The 25,122-nt window shown below is 32.6% G+C and overlaps 2 protein-coding genes across 2 annotated transcripts; one reads left to right on the top strand and one right to left on the bottom strand.

Annotated features, from left to right (window-relative positions):
- Positions 1-642: 642 nt before the first annotated feature.
- LOC120331111 (G-protein coupled receptor 61-like) lies at positions 643-5,490 on the top strand. Its single transcript, XM_078114065.1, has 4 exons — positions 643-1,264; positions 1,531-1,805; positions 2,146-2,220; positions 3,133-5,490. The coding sequence occupies exons 1-4, from the start codon at positions 936-938 to the stop codon at positions 4,128-4,130; spliced, it is 1,677 nt and encodes a 558-aa protein (XP_077970191.1). The 5' UTR covers positions 643-935; the 3' UTR covers positions 4,131-5,490.
- Positions 5,327-24,300, bottom strand: LOC120330689 (NPC intracellular cholesterol transporter 1-like). Its single transcript, XM_039397575.2, has 27 exons — positions 24,135-24,300; positions 23,530-23,728; positions 22,176-22,361; positions 21,537-21,715; positions 21,162-21,297; positions 19,916-20,062; positions 19,005-19,131; positions 18,609-18,739; positions 18,064-18,205; positions 17,438-17,573; positions 16,942-17,177; positions 16,057-16,260; positions 15,460-15,655; positions 14,839-15,023; positions 14,650-14,762; positions 14,098-14,222; positions 13,777-13,930; positions 13,186-13,297; positions 12,477-12,629; positions 11,760-11,877; positions 10,989-11,128; positions 10,541-10,620; positions 9,862-10,056; positions 9,245-9,414; positions 8,249-8,362; positions 7,436-7,598; positions 5,327-6,608 (listed from the first exon to the last, which is right to left on the bottom strand). Exons 1-27 carry the CDS (start codon positions 24,177-24,179, stop codon positions 6,454-6,456), a joined length of 4,041 nt encoding a protein of 1,346 aa, XP_039253509.2. The 5' UTR covers positions 24,180-24,300; the 3' UTR covers positions 5,327-6,453.
- Positions 24,301-25,122: the final 822 nt, after the last annotated feature.

Below are 25,122 nucleotides of genomic sequence, written 5' to 3' on the forward strand. Positions count from 1 at the left end.
TGCTGAAATGAAAGATGTTTACGGCTCAAATAGGACATCACGCTGCCCGAAGCAATTGTGATTTTCACAAATGGCAATCCCACGTGTATGGGTAATAGCCGTTCACTCGTGATGCACACGCAAATGCGACAACTTCGAATACTGACCTGATGAGGACGTTATGGCGGATGAAGGTGTTTTGTGGTTCAAATTTAGTATTAAGGCGACACCAAAAAAATGAAAATTATCATATATACTCGCCTAATGAGAGATTACATCCTGTCATCCAAATAATCCCAAATTGAACTCTTTTACTTATTAATGGAATTTACTCCTTTCTAATTTAAGAAAGAATATCAAGCAAAGCCAGTAAATACCTTGTGTAGGCTACAATGAATAATTACAATTATAGAACAATGTGTAGAGAAAATTTCGCTTGGTTTATAAAATAATGAGTACAAAATGCAATAAGCTACAAACACTATTACAATTTATCAATTTTGTTCACTTATTCAAACTAATTAGTGATAATTATGCTGTAAATATTGTTCATTACGAATTCTACGATAATTTTACGTCTGAATAATTTAAGAATAGAGATGCACAGATTTGTTTTAGTCGAAGATCGAGTTCTGGCAGGCTGTTTATATGTTATCAGACAGACATAAGGTGTAGGTAATGGTAACAATTAATACCGAACATCGTTTTTGTGTCGTTCAGTGATCATAACAAAAGAAGAAATACCACTCAGGTTAGCGATCGCTCCCGGAATATCCTTTAAACAAACGGGTCGATATAGTGAATTGTCTTCAAATTGGTTGGGCAAAAACAAATCAATTTCGGTTATTATTCTTCGCGATTTTATGTCTATTATTTTGTTGACCCATGAGCAGTAAACACATCTCGACGTCTTAGACCTTTTCTTGTTAGTTAAACGTCTTGGGGGAAGTAGTACGATGAACGAGTCAAGTTATCAAGTTTATGTTGGAGGCGACGACGCTTTTTTGCCATTTTTCCTGATTGTTGGAATCCTTCTGGCAGTTGCCGCAAACCTCACACTCCTTGTGGCGCTACTGAAAATTCAAGATCTGGAATTTTACTCTTTTATCAAACTGATGTGTTACTTGGACCTTGTCGCAGCGGTTACTGTATTTCCAATGGCACTGACAGTTTCCGCGAATCACGGAGTCCTGAATAATCCTGTTTTTTGCAACATATATGGGATTCTCACAGCGTTTCTGAACCGTGCGTCAATGCTGAATGTGTGTGCAATAAACGTTGAAAGGTAAGATTGAAACAAGAGTTAAATATAACTTTTTCGTGGTAGTAGGCAAGATAAAATGTATATTTAAGTAGACCTACATAACATATCAATTCAACCTTCACTGAAGAAAATCTGGAGCTAAAACCATGTGATATTCGAACAAAATATAAAAATTCTACCCAAAAGGTTTCAAAATCACGAATCCTGCACCAATCAATGGTCAATATGAAAAAAAAAACACTCTACTGCAAAATATTATAAAGAAGCCCGTTTTACATTTATTTCAGATATTATTTTATTTCCCGTCCCATGCACTACAATCATGCGATGCCAAGCAGTTTATCAACAGCTATAAATTGTGGATTGATGGGACTATCTCTGCTGGTGGCCCTAGGCCCTATAGTGGTTTCATTGTGGACCAACGTGGATGCCTACAAACCTTTGTCTTATGCACCGCTCTGCGCCAGCATCCCTACAACGGCGATACTGGTATTATTGGGATATGTTGACGTTATTGTTTCATTCTTTATACCTTGGTGCATCATACTTGCCGTCAGTGTTGGTGAGTTTTAAAATATTTTTGCGATATAAGACACTTTGTTTCTCTTTAATAATATATTTATATTTCCGACACTAAATTGGAATAAAATAGTAGCATATGACAAAAATAATGCAGTGGATTAGAAGTTGGTTATTACTGCACTTGAAATTTGGATAATTTGAAAAATAAATAAATAAGAACAGTCAGTGTTTGTAGAGGTTTTTTGTAAGTATAGGGCATTTGCTTGAAGCCACGCAGACAACCAGTTGGTATATATACATGCTTTTAAAATACTTTTGAATCTCAATAAATGTCTCAGATTATTATTAGGCAATCCTAATAACGACATGCTTATTTACAGGTATGTTGAATATAGCCTGCAAAATCATTCACCCGTCTGTACAACCCATCAAATGCCGGCCAATTGCACGATCGAGTAAGTTTTAAAATCATATCGTCACGCTAATAACCGAATTGCGTAAGTCATTTTTAGCAGTTTTGAGAAAAACGTAAAAAACTTCCTAATGATATTGTTATGCCATTGAGAGTCAATAATTTGCCATGGTTCAATTTTTTGATCGTAGCCGGATTTAAGTTAATTTGTATGACGCAGTTAAGTGACGTCATAATGGCGCACTGTGACTTAGGCAGAAATGTGTCTATGACTTGGGGACATACGCAATTTTGCAACCTTACTATATGCACCAGTCCTGAAAACTAAACATTCCGAAAACGAATGTAATATTCAGTATCTACAATGTCTAATCCCCAAAATAGCTAATCAGTTTCAATTACATTATTTTTATGTTTAAAAATATATATTTCATCAATATAACACATTCTGTACACCCACCGAAATAAGACTAAGATTAAATATAAAGAATAAAACAGCAATGCACCCAATATAAAAGCCAACCAAGGTGTATTGGACTCCGACAGTGAATATCACAAGTACATGCCTCCTTATACTGTGGTATAAATTCAAATTAATACGCGCTAGGCTAGAATCCGAGATGCAAAAACTCGAAAATACTTCGCCGAGGTTATTTTGCCTTTGTGACGTCACAATAGTCCTGCGGGAACAATGATAATTCATTATGACGAAACAATTGCACAAATGTGCATGTCATACTAAATCTTCATTTTTATGGGTTTCGGAATTCTTAAAATAAAATCTGAGTTAACAGACAGGTGCGCAGCATCACATAAATACCTATTTTATAAAAAAACTCAAAATCGCCAAAAATGACTTACGCAATTCGGTCATTAGCGTGACGATATTCGAAATAGGATTATCTAACAATTTTTAGCAAGTTTACATTTTTAAAAGCGTATATTTTCATTCAAGATGGGCCATGCAAATCAACTCATCTTCCTGGTGAAATGTCTCTCATAAATCATCATATCTTCAGACTATCTGGAAGGATTAATAATACGAGGAATCCAGCTCGAAATGTCCCCCATTTTGTTCCTCCGACACGGCCCAATGGTAATTTGAAAGCTTTGGTAACCATAACTACATCGTTGTGTGTTTTCACTGTTCTGAATGCACCGATGGCCGCATTCATTATCATAATGTGTTCTAGCTTTGAAAACAACTCGAGTCGAAGCTCAGAAGGGCCCACTCTTGAATACATAGTCTGCATCACTATGTTTACAACCTATTTCATATATCCTTTGCTAAATGGGCTCACGAACAGGGAAATACGCATTAAAATGCTTCAAATGGTTCGAAATAGTATGAGTCTTCATATTATCGACATCGAAGAGATGAATGAGATAAGCAGCATTGGAAGTAAGGTGAATATACAAAGAACACCTGTGAAGATTATAAAACACAAGAACACAAACATCAATATTCAAATAGTAGAAGCAAGCGTTCAAAACTCAAGCTCTATCAATGATGTATCGCATCATTTCCAAGCTAAAATGACATCGTCTAAAATTCAAGAGTCATTTACCGAAACTGTAATCGTCCATGAAACTACAAATAACATTCATAGTGAATATTCGCCGGAAAGAAGATCAACTGCACCAGGTGGTAAACGTGGACAATCGCGTGAATATAAAATGGCATTTGCCAGTAACTTGCCCCCCCATTTGAAAACTTTCGTTGTTACACAATCCTGTCCTTTGCCAAGGAGGGGTCCCAAAAGATCAAATTCCGCCTCTGATCAATTAGGGCATATGAAATGTATTGCAATAAGGAGACGTTCGAAATCATATACCAACCCACCTTTTGGGGGTAACTCATCATATTACAATGAAAACAACAATAACAACAGGAAAGTCTTTCCAATTCCGAAACAAGAGGAGACGATAAACTTGCCTGGAATGGTGATATGAATTATAAAGCGGACATTGATAAGAAGTAATTTTGTGACATAATATCCCTGTAATTGCTAGTATTTATAGAGCGAGATTGGTAGGACTCGGCCAAAGCACCACCTGTCAACAGATATCATCATAGTTCTCAAATCATAAAAAGTTGAGTGCAAATTCAACAACACAGGAACAATCTAATAGAATTACGTTAATATTAATTGTCTGGTGTAAGTTTCGTGCAATATGTCCATATTATGAAAATTATGTACAAATAATGAGATATATACTTAAAAAGTTGTGCTCAGCCGTATTAAAATGGTTTATTTAACTGAATGAAATATATTTGTATATATAAGCAACAGAATCCCTTGATTTGCCATCGTAGCGTAGCAGATGAATGATTATTACGGATTTCAACAATTTTCTATAACTGAATGCTATCAACACATGCTAATCATTGATGATCTACGCCCTACGGTAACAAGCACTCATGAAGGCGTTTATTCCACGCAAAAGTCTGTTCACTCGATCCCACCAGAGTCTAAGAGCTAGCCCAGGTGGAGTAGTTCGACTGTCGTGTTAAAACTATTTCAATTTAGACGTTTCTTGGAAATTTCAATTCAATTGTGCAAATTTACATTACGTGATTATCAGCAACACTATTGTGTGTTATACGGATTTCCTTATTTGTAAGCAAAGTGAGATTCCGTACGTAATTCAAAGTTGAATAACCCGACTTTCGGATTGCTCTCAAAGCCACCGAAATTTATTTTGATCAGCCGAACAGTATGCCTACGTGTTTCAACGGCATGAGTTTCTTGCACGTCAGTTTATGCAGCCATGTGCGCGCAATGCAGGACAAAGAAAGAGAGAAACGCGGGGTCGCAAAAAACGTTGTTAAGGGTTGGGGCAGATTTATATTATGTAGCAACGGTTTAAGGTAAGCATATGAAGCGGAATTCATGATTTGCTCTGGGTAAGTAGAGGTTTGATACTTTGGCAGAAATATTCTCAGTGTATTCATTACATCCCGCTTTTTGTATATTCAATGCATCTCTACCAGCCTCTGCGAACTGGAAGATAACGATTTATCTGACCTACCACCCAATTTGATTTCTCAATAGGTCGGCTAACTAAAAATTTCTGCTGAGCATTCGTTTTTTCCCGCTTTCCTTTCTAAAATGCTGAAGCCGGCTGACTGACATAATTCCATCAAATCCCTTCAAAAACAACCATTCATATTTTAGTTATCTTAAAACAGCTAATCAATCAACAGAGAAAATATCGCTAAGTAGTAATATAGATTAGTAATAAAAGAACACAATCGATAAAAAAAAAACAGAGACCACATGACAATGAAAGATTTTCAGATAATTAACAATTCATTGCAAACACAGAGGCATATAGAAAAATTCTTCAGCTCAACAACATCAGGATGAAATGATGATCCACAATGTATAGTTGAATAATGAAGGGAAACATTTGTAATTCTTTCATAAAGCTTCAGTGTACTAAATATTCAAGGGGGCAGTTAGAGCAAGACGAAAACCAAGATTTTAGACATCTTTTTGAAATCCTACAGAATTCTACCTAGCGTTTTGGCCCTCAAACAATTTTACAACAGCAGAGTACTACATAATCCAATGTGTGGAAAATGGAGAAAACTAATAATAATAATTTAAAAGCATCTAGTCTGATTGACTATACTCCCTATCTTCAAACACATGCTTGTCCTTGCCTTTGTTTTAGTAAAACATCTAGAGACAGGTTTGAACAAGATGATGTAATAAATGCTTTGTACGTTATATGACTCTATAATGTAATGAGCTTCATCAGAATTATACGAAGAAATAAGAAGATTTCCACTATTTTAAATGAATGCACCAAAATCGAGTGCGAAAACAAACATTAATAAGCAAAATTAGAATAGTTTTGTAAAGTATTTTTACACCAGTTAATTTGGGGAACCCATTTCAAATTTTTGTTTACCTCGCCAGTTTTCTTACCACCTCCCATGGTCATCCCAAATTAATTATGAACCAAATAGAGATTTTATATAATACTGTTATATGACATTCAAAACAATATAAATGTATGGTTCAAAAATCAGAAACCCAAAGAAAATGTTTTATGATTTCTTTTTGAAAAATCATATATGTCAAATTTTATAGCACAATATTACTGTTTTGTATCTTTAAACTAGCATGACACTTAAAAACCTTGTAACAATAAAAATGAAAATATCGTAAGTATGGCTATCCCTGACAAAAAAATCTCAGAAATACCTTTCTCAGTTTATCTCTCGTTTCGTTACATTTACGTAAAAAAAATGAAATGAACTTATTTACGATGAACTGCTAGTACTAGAGTCATCATCATAAGACGATGTTCTTTTTGCAGTTCCATTTTGTCCCAGAAGACTATTACGATCTCCTGATGTATATTCTCCATCTTCCAATAAAGTGTGATGATCAGAAGAGAGTGGTCGCTTTGCCGGACCTATGAATACCAGAATGAATATAAAGATTTCAAAAAGACATAATGCAAGAAGCCCTAGAAATCACAGAGACAAATCAATGAGAAAAAAATCAGTGGTCTTAATCAGGGATGACCAAAATGAATCTATACCCGAATACATTCGAAATTCTTTATATTCGATATAGTAAATTTTGGAACTTAGGAAAAATGTAAAACATTTTTTATATAAAAATTTAGAATTTTAAGCCATCAGACAAATAGATCGAAACATATGATATCCAAACTGGTAACGAACAACACACAGAAACCAATGACCTATAAGATTGTCTCATTTTAGACACGATCAACAATCAACATGTAGATATAGTGATTTATGTAATTTTCCACATGAACTTGCTACCAATTTAAAATGTATTTAAATTCTTTATTCGAAAATATTTTCTATGCATGTATACGGATTAATAAAATATTCGGTTTTGGCCATCCCTGGCCTAAATAAGCCAAATAATCATTACCAAAGTCAAAATTCGATTTGTCTATATGAGGCTATGTTAGAATGAGATTTCATAAATTCAGATACAATCGAAGGACAGAATAAAAATGCAAATACATGAAAATTAAGGTTTGTTTCAACCAGTAGGTTAATTTAATAACCAAATAACCAAAACATATGTATCATCTGTCAGATTTGCTACCTATATTGAGATAAATGTGTTCTAAAATAAACAAAGGTATTTGAAAATTCATTATTCGAAAAAATCTGACAAACTGACTATATTATGCTATTTCAATTGTGGGTATAAAGATAGACATTGATTCATGAATAATTAAAATACCATTTCTCTTACCTAAATAACTTAGTAATATAGGCAGTAAAATAAGGCCATGTGTTGCTCCAAGTACCACAATCGCCAGGTACATACGGAAGTAGAAAATTCTGAATATTTGAGAAGTACTGAGAGCCAAAATAGAAATTCCCACAAATTTTGTCAAAGTGATTCCACTGAGCACCTGAAAACAATTAATAAAATACAAATTTAAGCTTAAATTAAACATGACCTCCTTAGCATTGAGTCAATTCATTAAATACAACACCATATGTAATAGAAAAGCACCTACATAATCCATGAATCCTAATTCAAATAGAAAAATCAATAAAAAAAATCAATGACAGAAGAGAATAAAGTATACATAATGAGTAAATCAATACTTTCATGACGATATAGTAATATTTTCTAATGAAAACATTGAACAGACTAATAAAACCTAATTTACTACAATGTAGCATAAAAAGCTTAAATTTTGAGATGACCAATTCTTATTTTTCGAATGCGAGTAGAATATAATGAATTTGATCATCAAAAAATTTTGTACAAATGTTTCTATGCAGTATTAGATTGACAACAAATTTAGGTCTTATCATAAACAAATATTGAACACAGTTTATTTCAAATTGATTCGCATTGAACATTCTTTCATACTACGTTTAAAATTACAATATTGCACAAACGAGATAACTCTTCCAATGTCCCCAACTTTACACAAAAAGCTATAAATCCTTGACACAAAAAGTAAAATTGAGGTACTATAGAATAAAGCATTACTTTTGGGCGTGATTAGTCCTATTTAGTTGAGCCTATGAATGAAATACTCATACTTACAGAACTTCCCATTTCAGAAAGAGCTTCATCGGCACGAAGCAATCTACTCGATCTCTGACTGAGTGCAAACGCCCGAGTGATGTGAGAGCAAAATTCAACCGAAATACCAACAGCCTGAAAAAAAAAAGAATATCAGGCTGGAATTTAGAACACCTATATCACAAATGGGTTATGCTTACTCATCAAAGTACATACATTACATTTACATGCATCTATATTCCTGAAATATAATTTTTCCCATAAATTTTTTGTTACATCACAACTACAGTGTATAACTGATGACAAAGAACAATGTCATTTAGTTCAGGTGTGTGCAACCTTCAATACAGGAGGGCCAGGTACAAATAACGAGTGGAGCCGCGGGCCGCACCTTTATTTGGTTGCAAGCACAAAATTTGTTTCTTTTTGTTATTGATCTTATGGCCTTATTAGGGGTCCTTGCAGAAATTATGAGTTAAGACGCATATATTCCTGGCGAAAACTGCTATTCAATTTAATTATCACAACAACTTGAATAAATTCAATGAGAAACACGTTTTAATGAAGTGTATTTTGCTAATATGGTTACGTTGGAACACTCGGGTATACCTTTGCGACGCAAAGGGATTGGAATTTCTTGCACATATCAGATTAAGATAAAAATCAAAACTTGTTTCACGAGCCATCCACCATTCAATATTGGCACTTCTCAGCGGGCCGCACAATTTTTCCTTATGGCCCGCGGGCCGCAGTTTAGACACCCCTGATTTAGTTAGTTTAGGTTTAACGTGATATACGATTCATGTCTTCAAATTGTATTTATTCAGATATTTTTTCACAATTTACCCAATACATATTAGTACAAAATGGAATTATTATATAAATTATTTGAAACCCTATCCTCAGATACTTCAATCTAAGTTCTTTTCAGAACACTTAACAATAAATATTTTCAAATACTTTTGCTTTTTATAATAAAATCTTACATAACAATACTATCTTATATCCTGTACTTACCATAACTAAATTTACTAATGATACTGCATTGAGCGGAATGTTCCATAAAAACATGACTCCAAACATGTTTAATATAATGAGAGATATTACTGCGACAACTACTAAGGCTGATATCAAGTCGAATCCCATCATGACGAAAACGATAACAAAGATGACAGCAAGAGAGATGGCTGAAAAATAATATTTAAAATGTTGATAGATGCCATGAAAGTATAATGCGCTATAATTCTTATTCAAGATAAAAGATAAACAAAACAGAATAATTCAGTATTCATAATTATTCAAATAAAAAAAGATTTTTGATTATAGAATACGAAATATACACTAAAATAGCTTATACTATTTTTCACAAATGATTGTATTTAAAAAAAAAAATTTTGTAATTTTGGGATAAACATTGTTATGATTACAGTAACTCATATTTTTGTCCCACTATCAAATGGTGCTTCCAGATGACAAATTCTCAAAATCTGGAAATAATTACACAGGTATAACCACTTTGAAGCATTCAAATACTCCATTCCATGAATGTTATATATCAACTAATTCTATGATCTATTCAGAATAATATCAACAACATGAAAAGAATATTCAGAATACAACGTGAACCAACTTACTTAAATTGAATCGTGTATCGTCGACAATGGTTAAATATTGTTCATAATAAACGTAGAACACAGAGTATGGGAAGACTTCTACAGAACTGTTGATGGTAGCAGTTATATTCTCCGCTAACGAATTTGCTTGTTTCAAACATTGAATAAAATCTTGAGATGTTTTTGCGACGGTGTGATACGTCATGAAGTAAGTAGCTGTAAAAAAGTAGCAAATGTTAAAATTCAAAGTTATTAAATAAGTTTGAGACATATTTATTTAGAACAATATTTGCTTGATCTCCAGGCCAGGGCTAATTAGCTACTTTACCAGACCAGAGATCCGTAAACTAAACTCCAAAGTAACTGGAGTCTGGAGATATACATTTCAAGGAAATACTTTATTTCACAGTGCCATAACTTCAGGTTGAAGGAGTTGGTTGATGGAAAAACAATTCATGAAAACCCAGTTAATGGTGCCAATGGTTCAAAATAAACAATCGGATGAGATCTGAAGTAAAGACTCCGATCTGGATTTGGACCCACACTCCGCAGGTTGAGTAGCCCTGCTTTAGGCAATCAGGGATATATAAAAAATTTCATATTATTTAGAATAATAAATATTTTTGACTGAATGAATAGCCAGTATATACGTTGACTAAAAATACTTTGATCTATTACGAAGGAAAAAACAAAATCATACCTCCAACATCTGTGTCCAGTTTATCATCTGGATTAGTAGAATTAATTATTTTCACTCCACCACCATATGCAGCATGTCCACTGTAAAAAAGTTGGTTAATTAAACATACATCCCATTATAATTTTGAACGTAACAATATACAAATGTGGTGTTCGTATTATAAGATTCCATTAAATTGAATATGCATAAAAAAAATAAATAAAATCTAAATCGTAGAAATTTTTAAAAAGCAGCTCATTTTGTGAACTGGATGATATGAATATACATTTCAAACATCTATGTTCATAGAGTTATTGTGCTGTCAGTCTGTAAACCTATCCAAAGCCTACAAAGTTTATTGAACAATTTATAAAGCATGCAAAAAAAAATTTCCTAGTTTCAAAAGATTATCAACAAATGGTAACAAAGAATCTATTTATGACTGTTTCAATTTGTCAAACCGACTTACCCTTTAGCACAATTAGCTTCAGGATTATCAAGTAAAAACCAAGGTAAAAACTCCATAAATTCATGAGCACTGGGCCTGGGATTATTGGTGGCTTCTGTCACGCTTCGACAGAAAGTACAATTGGCTTCATTCTTTGGTATCTGAAAAAGATAAAGTAATCCCATCAAAAAATGAAATAGAAACAATGAGAAAAATAATAAATTGAAAATTTTTTTAACACTATGTTTTCATGCTTTTCGCTCTGAACAAGTCACAGTATAAGAATCCACTGATATGTAACCTTACATTTTGTGGAAGGATAAGAATCAATCCGGATCGGCAATGAATACGCAAACTCTATTATACTCTGGGTGAGGTGGTGGGCATGACAATTGAACATCTCATGCTAACAAAGTTACGGTAGGTCTAAATGCTATGACCCCTAAGCCATGATGCTTTTACGACTCAAACAAATTGTAAGCAATCTAATCCAGCATGAAATATTTAATGTATCTATTCATTAATTTAACTATTTATATTTAATGTAACAAATTCAAACAAAATACTGTTAAGTTTGTTGATGGGTGACACAGTTCACAGTTCAATAAATTCCAACTAAAAAAAAACACAAATTAAAATTCATTCCAATAACCTAGATGGGTAAATCTACATTTTTTTCATTTGCAGTGTATCCAAGTCTCAACTTTACTTATTTATGTATTTACTTACTATGTATTTAAGAAATACACTATTTGATTTATAGTCAAATCGAATAATATAACAACTACTCACAGTGGCATTACAAAACTTATCAGGTTCATCATTGTAATATCTGCAGCATGATGATTGTGGCTTCAACCAAGCAAGGTAATCATCTAACCATGATGAGGCTTCATAAGCAATTTTGGAACTGAAAAAATAAAATTGGCATGCCTAAAAAAATTGAATTCACAAATCACAAACAAAAATACCAGAACACGCATCAATACCAAAAAAACCAGCAGTGCATTTGTGATAATTTTTGAGATTAATATTAATATCATGAAAATTCTTAATGGAAAATAATACAGAAATTAATAATTAAACATGTTATTTTATCGTTGATTAACAGCCTAACAGGCATAAATTTTATATAAACACATAATATTTAATTACTATATTGAATAAGACAACCATCTTTGTGATATCCATTACACATTCGAAATTTTTTTTAGATTGTAAGAAGACTAACATCTACACCCTGTATAACCATATGATAATAAATAATGAGACACATTATAATAACATTATTTGAAGATTGGCCACAGCGTTTTTTAACAACACTATATCATGATTCATATTATTCAGGAAATGTATGGTTGTAGCTGGTAGCTCGCGCATGAAAGAGTCAATGCTTAAAAAAAAATGAGAATCAGCAAATGAGGTGTGGTGTATTTTCTTTATAAACAGAATATCGAAATTCGTTCAAATGCCCAGAAGTAAAAACAGGATTAAATTGACAGGACTTACTAATTAGGCATCTTTGAAGCATATGATATTTTCTGAATCAATGAGTCACTAAAACATCCGTTACCACCACAAATATGATTCGATCCGTTTACAGTTTTGTAATCATATCCTTCCGGTACGACAAAATATACAGGAGCACCCACAGCAAGATAACTAAAAAAATTAGGAAAAATTAGCCAGAATTCCTCAAACAAACAATTTACAGCAAAAAAAAAATGTGTGTGTGTGATACAAGATGTATGTACAATGCTTGTGAAATTATGACTTTGGCCAGGAAAAACTTTACAGAATAAAATCTGTGTGTGTGTGATACAAGACGTATGTGAACTGCTTGTGAAATTCTGACTTCGACCATGCAAAACATTACAGAATAAAATCTGTGCGTGTGTGTGTGTGATACAAGACGTATTAACCACTCCTAACAGCCGTTTTGAGTCTTGTTACAGTATCCTTGCACTCATGCAATACAGTAAATTTAGCAATTTCGACGATGGATTCCTTGAACATATTGAGACATTGCAATTATGGGACAGCGGGGGCAGGACAGCAGTACAGGTAAAACACATAAATTTATATGGTGATTTAAGTATTATTAAATCAAAGATGCTGGTACATTATTATAAGGAGATAAAGCAAAATATAGGGGCGTGGTATAAAGCAAAATATAAGGGCGTGGCAAAAAATAAAGGGAAAAAAAAAAGTATCTTACTTGTTAATTCCAGCAAAATAATCAAGAACATACGAATCACTTGGCATTGATAGTGATTGATCGAGTCCTATTTCAACTTTATGAATAACTGCTCCACTGAAACATGCCATTGCTGTGAATGAAATCAAAACAACAGGTTTGAATTATTAGAAAATTAGCCTTTAGAAACGGTGAATGTCTAGTATTTGTTTAATTATAGTTTCCATGTCAAAAATAATACAAATAGAAGATAAAAAAAATACATATGCCAAGGATGAACATAGTTGATAGTTGAAATATTTTTCCAAAATTAATTTTTCATATTCATAATATGACATGATTGAATGACAAGAAGGAAGATTAATCTAAACAAGATATAACCTGGCACAATAATTCTGAAATATCTAATATGATTGTGTCATCACAAAATAGTTAAAATTGGTTTCAGGTGGAGCTGAAAACAATTGTATGTTTCATTTCTCATGAAATGTTTTTTTATATTGTAATTGTAAGTATTGCAATTGTCAAAATTGATAATTGAAATTTCTCAGTCCATGTACTTATTGGAGCAATTACGGTACAATCTTGCTACTAAAAATATTGGTCACTTACCCATGAAAATAACGGTTAATATAGGCTTCACATATTCAGAAAGAACAAATTTTGCAACAACTGCTCTCATTAATCTATGAAGAATTCCTTCTGATTCAGAATCTGGTGATTTGTTATCTTGTATGAAACAACAGCAATCGAATCTGTTTGAGGCCTGTTATAAGATTTAGATCAATCAGGTATTTCATATATTTACACATAATGATAGATAGAAAACAAAATGACCCTTTATAATCTCTTCAACTGAGAGGATATGAGCTGTAAAACAACATTTCAAATTACTAAAAAATGTTTCTGAATAAAGCAAAGTATACTACATACCTGTCTTTTCACGTCCAAAGCTAGCACAGCAACGAAGCAGGTCATTTGTAGAATAAAATCGGTTAAAACAGCCAAACCCGCGAACAATGAGAATGTCTTTACTGCAGGCATAGTTGAGAGACCACCTTAAGAAAAAAAAGGGAATTTTTTTTTAATATTATTTGAAGAAAAATATCTAAATTGACTATTCATTTTTAACATAAAAATCAAAGCACATTGAAAACTAGTAAATCAATTTTATACTAAGGTAAATGATTTGGTCATGTTTAATTTCTACATTTTGATTATCGTGTGAAGGCTTGTGACCAGGGGAAAGGGAGGGTTCTGAAATTTCTGGGTCCGGCCAGAGACCGGAAAACTGGGGTTTTCAGGAGCCTTGAGGGTCTAAGAAGCGTTTCGAAGTACCGGTACTAAAAATTGCTATATATTTCTTTTACATTTTAAATGGGTGGGGTTTAAACTCCCAGACCCCCTCTGGCTAGGCCCCTGATGGTGACAGTAGTGTAGGTATTAAGAAGCAGAACCCCATACTCAAAATTACAAAAATCTTACCCAGAAAGAAGGCAAGAGACTCTGACATGGATGACATGAACATGCTTGGTGCTACATCACCGAGAATTCTGCCAATTTGATGTTCTGGTGTCTCTTTTTGGCTTCTTTCATCCCTGAAATTAGAAAAATAACTAAAACAGTGAAGTCTATATTATCAAAAATTTTATTTCAAACTAATCTAAATCCCACCTTTGGTAGTGTTGCACCAATATAAAAATATTATCGACACCAACAGCGAGGACGAGAAACGGTACAACTTCTACGATGATAAGCGTGAGAGGAACTCCAGCATAACTGAATATACCAAGAGATACACACACGGAACACAATACAATCAATACTCCTGATAATCCAACAGTCAATTTGCATTCAATCTAAAGAAAAAAGATATTGGTGAAAATATTTTGATCAATAAAGAACAAGCTAATCCCGCTACAGAGAGATAATGATTTTCTAGTATAATTTAAATATTGAAAAATTAGTTCGACTTATTAGGTAAAGAATTTATTCAACTACATATTGGTTTGACCCAGTTGTTCTCAAACGGTAAGGCGCACCCGGCAAGGGGAGCGTAAACAATTTATTGAGGGGGCGTGAAGCTAATTAAAGACAAAGATTTTTCAAAGAAGATTTTTCCACACAATGGAATCATCAAAATCGTTTTTTTTTTTTACAAAATCCATTTAATTTTCATAATTCTAAAACACTAGATTAAAATTGTACACAGCTACCCCTTATGAATAATAAATTTTGCTGTATTTGTTGAGTTGAAAGCAGTTGAGTCTTAACTACCTAAACACAAATACCCACCATTATTCTACCAGCGTGGCAATTTGAAAATTTTCCGAGAGCAATTGCAACATATGCAAACATGATTAAATAAGACGTAGCAATGGTCATAATGTCAGCACCAGATTCCCTGTTGATCTCATCTTCTATGGAACGCTCAGATGAAAAAGCGACAGTGAGATTGTCACTTGTGTAGTTTTTCATGAATTCGATAAATCTGAAAAATTTAGATTTAATAATGAGTGAAAACATTTCTGAAGTTATTCAAAGCTTCGTCATGAACAAGGATCTAGCCAAGCAGTCACTGATAAATACTACAGGGTAACGTCAAAAAACAGAACCCCGGTTATTATTACAGAGTTATCAACTCAAATAGAGTTGGACGCAGGTCACCATTCATCAATGACTCGAAGTAACTCGAGTCATCTAACTGAAATAATTACGAATTGCACTCAAATACCTGCTAGTGAGACTTGGCTCAGTTATCCAACTCAACCTTGTCAAGAGACTGGAATGACCAACGATTAGACATAATTTGACTCAAAATTTTTAAGGAATATACCCAACACTGGTACATAGTTTCATTCCAAAACAAATATCTTATTATCATCATCTTACTTTTTCTCCCAAACTAAAGCCCTTCCTAACTTCTTTTTATCATTGTAGATGTTGTTCACAGAAAAAGTGATTACAACTGCAGTTGCATTCAGATAATTTTGTTCATCGAATCCGCCAAGCCCCACCCAAGGGAAAACTGGACCCCCATATGTGCCGAGACAACTCATGTGGAGTTTTGTAGCATCATCGGGAACAGTGGGGCCACTGTAACAAAATTGAAATTATGGTATTAAATCCATTTGATATAAAACAAGTGATAAGAAATATACTTTTAGAATCGCCCTCAATTAACGATTGATGCAATATCACCTATGCAATAGATATTTCCCTTATTCATGGCTTCATAAAACTTTTCATATAATTTACCATTGCGAAATTTTTGATGCCTTTTCTGAGTGTATTACATTGAATTAGGATTAGAGTGTGTAAAGGGGTATGCAACTTCCAAACGCACAATTTATTTCAAAATATTCAAACAGCTGTCGCGAAAATAACCTGGTAGCTAATTTAGCTAAGTTGATTTATAATTAAATTTACAAAACTACAAAATTTCAGTTTAAACAATAAAAACACGTCAATGTACACAACCATGCTTGAAAATCTGTCAGATTAAAATAAGTGACTATGAGGCACCTAAAATTTCAATTGTTGCGTTATTGCTAGGGCATTACAACGAAAGTAAACAAGGAAGTCGATGCTACGGGAAACATCTATTACTAATACTATTTTCAGAACAGAGAATAAGTCACAATGCTGGGCAATTTTTTATGAATCGATAAAAGATGCTATTATAAGAGAAAAGTTATTCAAATGGAATTTCATTTGGCACAGACATTCCATCCATTCTCTACATATTTCAAAATAAAACTTGAAACAATCACTCACTTGACACATGCAATTAAATGGTCATGAAAATCTGCTTGGATACCGAAGAATTCATCTCCAATTTCTCTATCTAGTTGCGAGGCATTATTTTGGAAATAATTAAGTGGAGACATGATAGCACAATTCTGGTTATATGGATCTAAAGGTTTGAGACAAATATCTTCCAAACCAATAGTTCTGTTTTCTTCTGGATACCAGGCAGTGATGGATTCCACAGCAAGTTGAAGCTCTAGAATCTGCAAATGATGAATTGTCAGTTGAGAGATTTAATGAGAAAATTCAGGTACCGGTAGTAATGTCTTAATTAGAATAGTTTTGATAGTATAGTACTATCCTATTACTCAGCTTAGATTTAATTTCAAACATCCGAATCTAAATTAATCTACACAACAAGGAAGAGAAGGCATAAGGTTTACATACACTTTTCGATCGAACTGTAGCATAAACTTCCAGAGAAGTCTATATTGACATACACAATGATAAAGCGCTGACAAACCTCTTTCAACAAAGCTTTGTTTCCCAAGATTGGACCAAAATGAACATATTTTTGATCCTTTGGATTTGTACTTTCAGTATATAACTTGTATTCATATGTTTTGTTACTATTAGTAGTGATGATCAGTTGTTCGGTCCTGAAAAATGCAAATATTAAAATAAATATACAGATAATGCGGCTGATATTAGGCACACATGGCTCGAGTCTAAAAATGCGCTTGCAATTTCAATACTATTCTAAGTGATTCAGAAGTCTTGCTGCATACTAACACAAACATATTTCTGTAACATGTATCATAGTTGAACAATGTGTGTCTCAGGAAGTTTGACCTTGGTCAGACATCCTCAGCATAGCATCCTCACATTATATGCATATGAATACATGGGCACAAAAGCATAGAAGAAGGATAAGTAGTTAGTCCCACAGAAACCAAATCAATAGTGCAAATTTTGATCACCTTTCATGAATTCACAGATTAAAACACAGTAATGGGTTCTAAGCGTCTGAGGGTTGGTGAACTTTAAGCAGTTCGAAGAGTGATTCACATTTGTTACATAATTTGTTCAACAAAGTTGAATACCGAACATATGTAGTTATGACATGTTTTTTTTTTCTAGTAAACTTACCTATAGAAAGGATCAAAATGGCTATCAAAATAATTTTTCCTTTGTCTAGCTGTGCTTTCTGGGGAAGACCAGAGTTCAACTGGATCTGTTGTTACTTGAAGTTTGACAAGACCAGCAGAGCAGATACCAACAAAAACAATACCTGAAAGAAGACAGCAATGCTTGAGTATATAAACTTTAATATGTCTACTGCAATATCAGCAGAATCCCAACCGAATGTTAAAAAAATGTACTGTATATTATATGAAAGTGTTCTTGTGAGTTACAGAAAACAGCAAAATTTTGGGTGGAATACTAATCCCTGTAGGACTCGCAAAGAAACCTGGGAAAAGTAATAGTTTTCTAGCGACTTCTTCCCTCTATACTGAAAATTTGGAATCAAATGGTCCATTAGTTGAGCAGAAAATGGATTTTTTTTCACACCAATTTCAAATTAGGAAAAATTGCATATGTCGATCCCCTTTGTTCCCCACAAATAAAATATGTGGAATTCGAAAACTGAAATTTGAAAATAGGAAAAATTGTTAATTGACAGACTCACTCACCTACAATAATGACGGTAATAGGATGACTAGCGCACCATATTCCCCATTTTGTAAAAATATGCTGCATGGCCCTGTCTAGTTTCAATCCAAGTCTTGTCAATGTTGAAATGTTGTTGTGGCTATCTTTGTGCCTAAACATAATCAAGCACAATTTATTTATATAGCGTAGAATAATGTGCATGCACATGCTTGATTGTGGAATACAGTACATTTCATTTGATTACTATCTAAAATTCAAAGGAGCAAATTTGTATAGGCATAACAAAAAATTTGAAGTCCCAGTTAAACAAAGCATTATTGTCAAATCTTGAAAAATCAAAAATCTCTCAATTATTAGAACAGTAAAAACGGTCAGATCTTACACTTCTATCACTGAATGAAATCGTAAAAACTTACGAGACAGTGTTGATGGTTCTGACACCAATATCATCAGTCGATCCATATCCATCAGGATAAGAATCATTTAACGTCTGCAAAGATGATTTATTTGATTTCCTAACATTATAGCAAATCACTGCGGACACTGTAAAAAGTAAAATAAAGTTAATCAATAAAAGGTAGAGAACACAATTCTGTATTTGTCGTCTCTGCTACTAGGGTACTACCATCACATAACACCACTTATCTAAGCTACATGCAAGTGGCAATTGTTAATAATAAATAATGGCCTGGTCTGATTATGAAAAAAAAAGAAACTCCATCATTATCCTATTTTCATTTTGTACTACATTTGCATGAATCTACTCATTGAATACATACATATTCCTTTGTCAACCTGCGTCAATCAAACTTAAACAACACAATTCGAAAAAAGATGGATAAGTTTCAAAATTTGAAAAGTAATCATAGGGATGGCCAAAACCGAATATTTCCATATATCGAATAGCTTACATTATGAGAAAATATTTTCGAATTTGGAATATTGAATACATTCTAAATTAGGGGGAAGATCATGTGAAAAATTACATAAATCACTATAATTTTCATGTTATTCATATCTAAATTCTAAAACGACATACCTATAAAAGTCGTGAGGTGCGTTTGAATACGCTCGATTGGCGGATCGGTAATCCCATATTTTTAAATTTAGAATGTTCTAAATTATTCCTCGATCCAAAGATTTACAATATCAAATATAATGAATTTTCGAGCGAATATTGAATTTGATTCGAATGAAATCGATAGTGTGCTATCTATTTTCATATTTAATACTCATAAAAAGTATTTTAACAGAAAACTCTAGTCCAGGTTATACATGGTATATGACCATAATAACTGAGTCAAGATAATAAATAAAAACAACTTACAATAGGAAAGTGACATTCCAACAAAGAAAAACGACATGATAACATAGACAGGATCATTGTTGAATAATTTCCATGGTTCTGGAGGAACAGGGGGAGATGGGGGTGGACCCGAACAGGATGCGGGACAATCATTACAACTGCAACCTCCTGCAACATAAAAAAAACAAATCAACATTTGCAACGAACAGAGCAAAACCCAACTTCGCAAAAATACTTTATGCCTAATGTAAATTTTATCAATCCCATTGCATCATCAGAAAGTAATAATTCATTAATAATCAATAGTTTTCTTCCCTATATTTGTGATTAAAGGTCTGTTTACTCAATTTCCAGGCCACTCAAGTTGATTAACCTTAATATACTCAAGTAACCTCACATGATCAAACAATTTTATTCACATTAGTGTTTGTCAAAATTAATATACAAACAAATTATTTGACAAGGGGAAACAGAGACAAACAAAACTACTTAAAACGTTAGATCTGCAAAAACAATGTGAGCAGAACTTGATTGGCAGACAAAATAAAAAAAAAGGAATAACAGAATTACTTGCTATAATTGCCAACATTGATTTTTAGTCTTGCATTTTTTCTCAATCTATGAAACTAGAAAAATCATCCCATACTTCATCGTTGCAACATTTTTTATGATTATTTTTGAGAATGTTTCAGAGAATTGGAGCTTGCAAACAAGGTTATATGTACTGGTATACAATCATCAATTTTTATTGAAAATATTAAATCACCTGTCATTTTTAAAAGTACTGTAGCTAATTTTAGCCTAGTCTTCTGCATCATTTTCGGGTATAAATTACCGCAACAAAACTATAACTTATTATAAGGAAAATGACCATTGAGTTATCTGACGATTCCTAAATTTCTGTAACACATTAAAACGAAGACCAAGGTCAAACTTCCTGAGACACACATTGTTCAACTATGATACGCGTTACAGAAATATATTTTTGATTCCTAAATTTCTGTAACACATTAAAACGAACAACTGCTATCGGAATCATGTAAGAGACCCAACTTTTATACAAATGTTCAAAGATCTGTCGAGTGAAAAAAGTGTACGAGTGGCACCGCACCACAAACTTCAATTGATCCAAAAAGAAAAAAGAAAGTCGATGCTCGGGGAAACATCCAAAAAGAAAACCACTAACATTTCCTTCAATTAAATTTATATGCAGAACATTATATTCTACTACAAAAGTCATAGCACAAGGTAAATAAACAAATATTACCATCTCCATTGTTAACGCTCTCATTGCATGGAATAACTTTGACATCCATAGCATGATCGGCATTCGGTTGAAACCCAACATCAATTTGAAACGGGGCAAAACCATTGTCTGATGAGAGCATGTATGAGATCCATTTCTAAAAAAAAATGGAATCATAGAATCGGGAGTAGAGGATAAATCCTCCATATAGCACTGCTTTTCAGGACAGTATTACAGAAAGGTCAGACTTTAAATACATGCCTTTTGGGCCAAAAAATTTCCAATTAATTCAATTTTGATAGTATCAGTAAAGAATAATTTCAGCCTTCTTAGCATAATTTTTTAGTCATAGTTATTACCCAAAACAGTGAGTAAGTAAATATCCTGAAAACAAACCTCAGCTGTGCAACTTGAAGCATAAGGCCCGCAAAGTAAGTCCATAGCTCTGGCGTTAGTAGATGGATTGGTGACATGATCACATGAATCAAACATACCGTCAGCGTATTTTTTAGTTATATTGTAAAATATCTCAGTGACATAAGTTTGGTTGTTGAATGCATGATATGTACCAGTATCTGTGAGAAAAAAAAACAGGATAATTTTGTAAATTCAACAAAAATTTCCACATTTAATATATAGGAAGTATTCCGATATTAACCACAAATCATAACTATATTTTGTTAGATATTGCATACCATACATGTAACGAAACAATCTGTACTATTTTGCGATTGAATCACTACATATAATATGATGGGGATTGGGTTTATTGGGCATAGATCCAAATTATGTATGCAAAAAACATGATTTACACATTATTGAATTGAAAGTAGTGATAGTCTCAAATGGTGCTAAACTTAGATATTTTAAATAAAAATCTACAAAAGTGTTTTCTCACTAATTGAAACATTACAATTACCACGATTTTGGTAAACAAAATAGTTTTAAAAATTTAGGACTAAAAAAGGTTGAATGAAACAAATCTACCTTGACACAAACATTGTTCACCCTGATAAAATTAACTGCATTACTCACCTCCTTTAGCAAATTTTGTTCCGTTCACATACACACTCTGATTGGGACTACATGTCATTTCACAGAACAATGCCATGAAATTATGAAAACATGTTGGACATCGAGAGAATGCTTGATATGGAACCTGTACATTTGACCTTATTGTCTCCAACTGGTTAATGTCACAACAAGTTGTAGTGTTTTCACCTGTAAACAATATGAAAAACATTACAGCTAAATATACTATACATAAACTGTTGACGAAGTGAGATAGATATAAATTAAATTATTTATCAAGTATTGGAAATATCAAAATCACGAGTGTTCAGAGCGATTCAAATATCAATAGATTTCAAAGTTAATTATATTCAGTATTTTGAATTTTTTATTTTAGAAACATTTTATAATATAGGAGATATTCAAAAAATTGGGATTTTGAGCAATTAATTAAAGTCTCACAGTATGATTAATAATATAGCAAACTTTCCTTAAATTTCTACAAACTAAAAATTAGAAAATCAGTCAAGGATGTTTATCTGTAATTTTCATGTATTTTCAAAACAAACTCATTGACAACATTTTGATATTTGTGTGAATCCTCTATTGAATAAATTCAATATTTTTGTATCAAAATTTTTTATTTTGCAATCTAGTCAACAGAATAGATTATGGTTGGTTTTGGCTCTCTTTAAATTCAAAATCACATTTACTTTATTTGAAATTTAGCCTTTTTGAAGCAGAATAATGAAAAATGTAAATTATTACAAAATGCATTATTGAACTTTTCTATACAATTTCTGAATTTTCTATACAATGAATCATTGTAAAATATCTGATATAGGGTTTAGATTGCCAACTGAAACTATGAATATGTATGACTATGACATAAATGTTTTTTTCCCTTTTCATTAAAATTTAAAAACAAGTGTACTCTTTTCCATTTTGGCACCATCAGTGATAATCAATTGTAAAATCATATATAAAAAGGAAACTACAAATTCCATGGAGTAGAGAATTATCAAATACCAATGGTCAAAGTCCAACAAGTATTGAACAAAGAAATGCACATTGATAAACAGGATAATGAACTGGCCTATATGCAGTTGTTTGTATAGAATTCAAAAAGTACACAAAGAATATGAAAAAAAAAAGAGTACAAAATCACTAACATTTCATGTTAATTATTTTATCAGTCATTTATTTGTCCCATGGAAGGATAAATGCACCATTAGATGAAGTCAAAAATGTCAAAAAAAAAATTTCGAAAATGCCAAAGATAGAAAAAAATTAGTCACACAAAGTATGATATTTTTGTTTTCATAGTTATATTTTCATTTTTACGAAAATAAAAGCTAAATTCTTTTTAAAATCTCACCTTTATGAAGAGCTGGGCAGAGCTCCAATAATGTATCGAGACCTTGTTTATCCTTTAAAAGTGGAGCTTTTTTATTGTAGAGGCAGTTCAGATTTTTTGATGTTGCTGTGTTGGTAGCACATTCTCCATACATTATGCAATATCCTTCCTTGTGAATAGGTGTTGAAGCATCATCAAGGCAAGAGGCCGGCAATACAACCTGTTGATAAAAAAAAAACAATCAGCATCAAAAAGTTTTTCGCAGAGATTGTGATCACTTTTGTGGGAATAAAGACTATAGAGAACTATGATTCTAAAACTTTGAACTCTCAACACTTCTGGCCTTCTGCTCTTTCATAAAAATACCTACTTTTGCTTTGAACACTTGTCATTCCATCAGTCAGATTATATACACAATGCCAACTGCAAAGCATTCCAGTGTGAAACTCAAAAATCTGAGTTTTGAGGGATTTTTTAAAATAAAATAAGAGAAATCGATCTGTTCAGGTTTATACTACTAAAATTGATGTTTGTATAAAATTGTAACATGTAAAAAGAATCACAATTATTTCCCATAGATAATAATTTATTTTCATATAAAAAAGTTCACAAATTTGTATGCTTACCAGCAATGATGCAGCAAGTAGCAATATATGAATTCTTTTATCCATTGCAATCAATTGATATTCTTCGAAATAATAACACTGCTCTTCAACATTAAAGTATAAATAGTGTACAAATTGTCTAGTCTCAAGTTAAATCAGAAAGAAGTATTCTGTAGAACAAGAAGAAAGTAATACTGTATTTACTGACATACTTACAAACTGATGACAAATTAACCAGCTGAACAAAAATGTTTCATCATTTATGTATATTACATCAACCATCAGTAGTGTACCACAAATTCTTTCTCTAAATGACACATGACAACTTATACATTATATGCTGGTAGTGGACTGCACTGTCTTATAGATTCGTCAATACGCATAGTCGCAACTACATGCTAAACATGCAACAGTGAAATAAATATTTACTTCGATTAGGCAACTCATCTATTTATTTGATACTAACAAATATATAGTATTGGTTCCGACTGAGGCCACCAAGCATAAAAAAACAACTGTAAGCCGAAATCTCAGAAAAGTGGTGTGATATTCTCAAAGCATGAGTCATAAGGTCAGCTGATGTCTGGTAGGTGTATTGGTTAAAAATTTCAAAAGCGATATCTAGTTACTACTGTGAAGGGTGACTCATACCCAACAAGCAGTAGGGAAATGGTATTAATGATTAACTTCAAATGTACCTATTATTTATAGGAATATTCAAAAAAATTATGTTGAGATAGATGAGAGGATTAGGATTATTTGTTATGCCATTGGCAACCTGTGCCATGTCTTTGTATGCTATATAAATTTAAACTAGACCCTTTCATTGAAGGATGGCCAAATTTGATCTATTCAAAATTATTATTAATTAACACAACTGATCATGAAACTTTATATCAGAATATTAAATATTATTAAGCAATTATAATGCTGATTCATGAATATACTTTATTATCTCAATACTGAGAAAGTTTCAGGATATCAATTACATGGAGTATGGCAATGCAAC

The sequence above is a fragment of the Styela clava genome, chromosome 6, assembly GCF_964204865.1.
Source record: "Styela clava chromosome 6, kaStyClav1.hap1.2, whole genome shotgun sequence".
In the NCBI taxonomy this organism is placed as follows: domain Eukaryota; kingdom Metazoa; phylum Chordata; class Ascidiacea; order Stolidobranchia; family Styelidae; genus Styela; species Styela clava.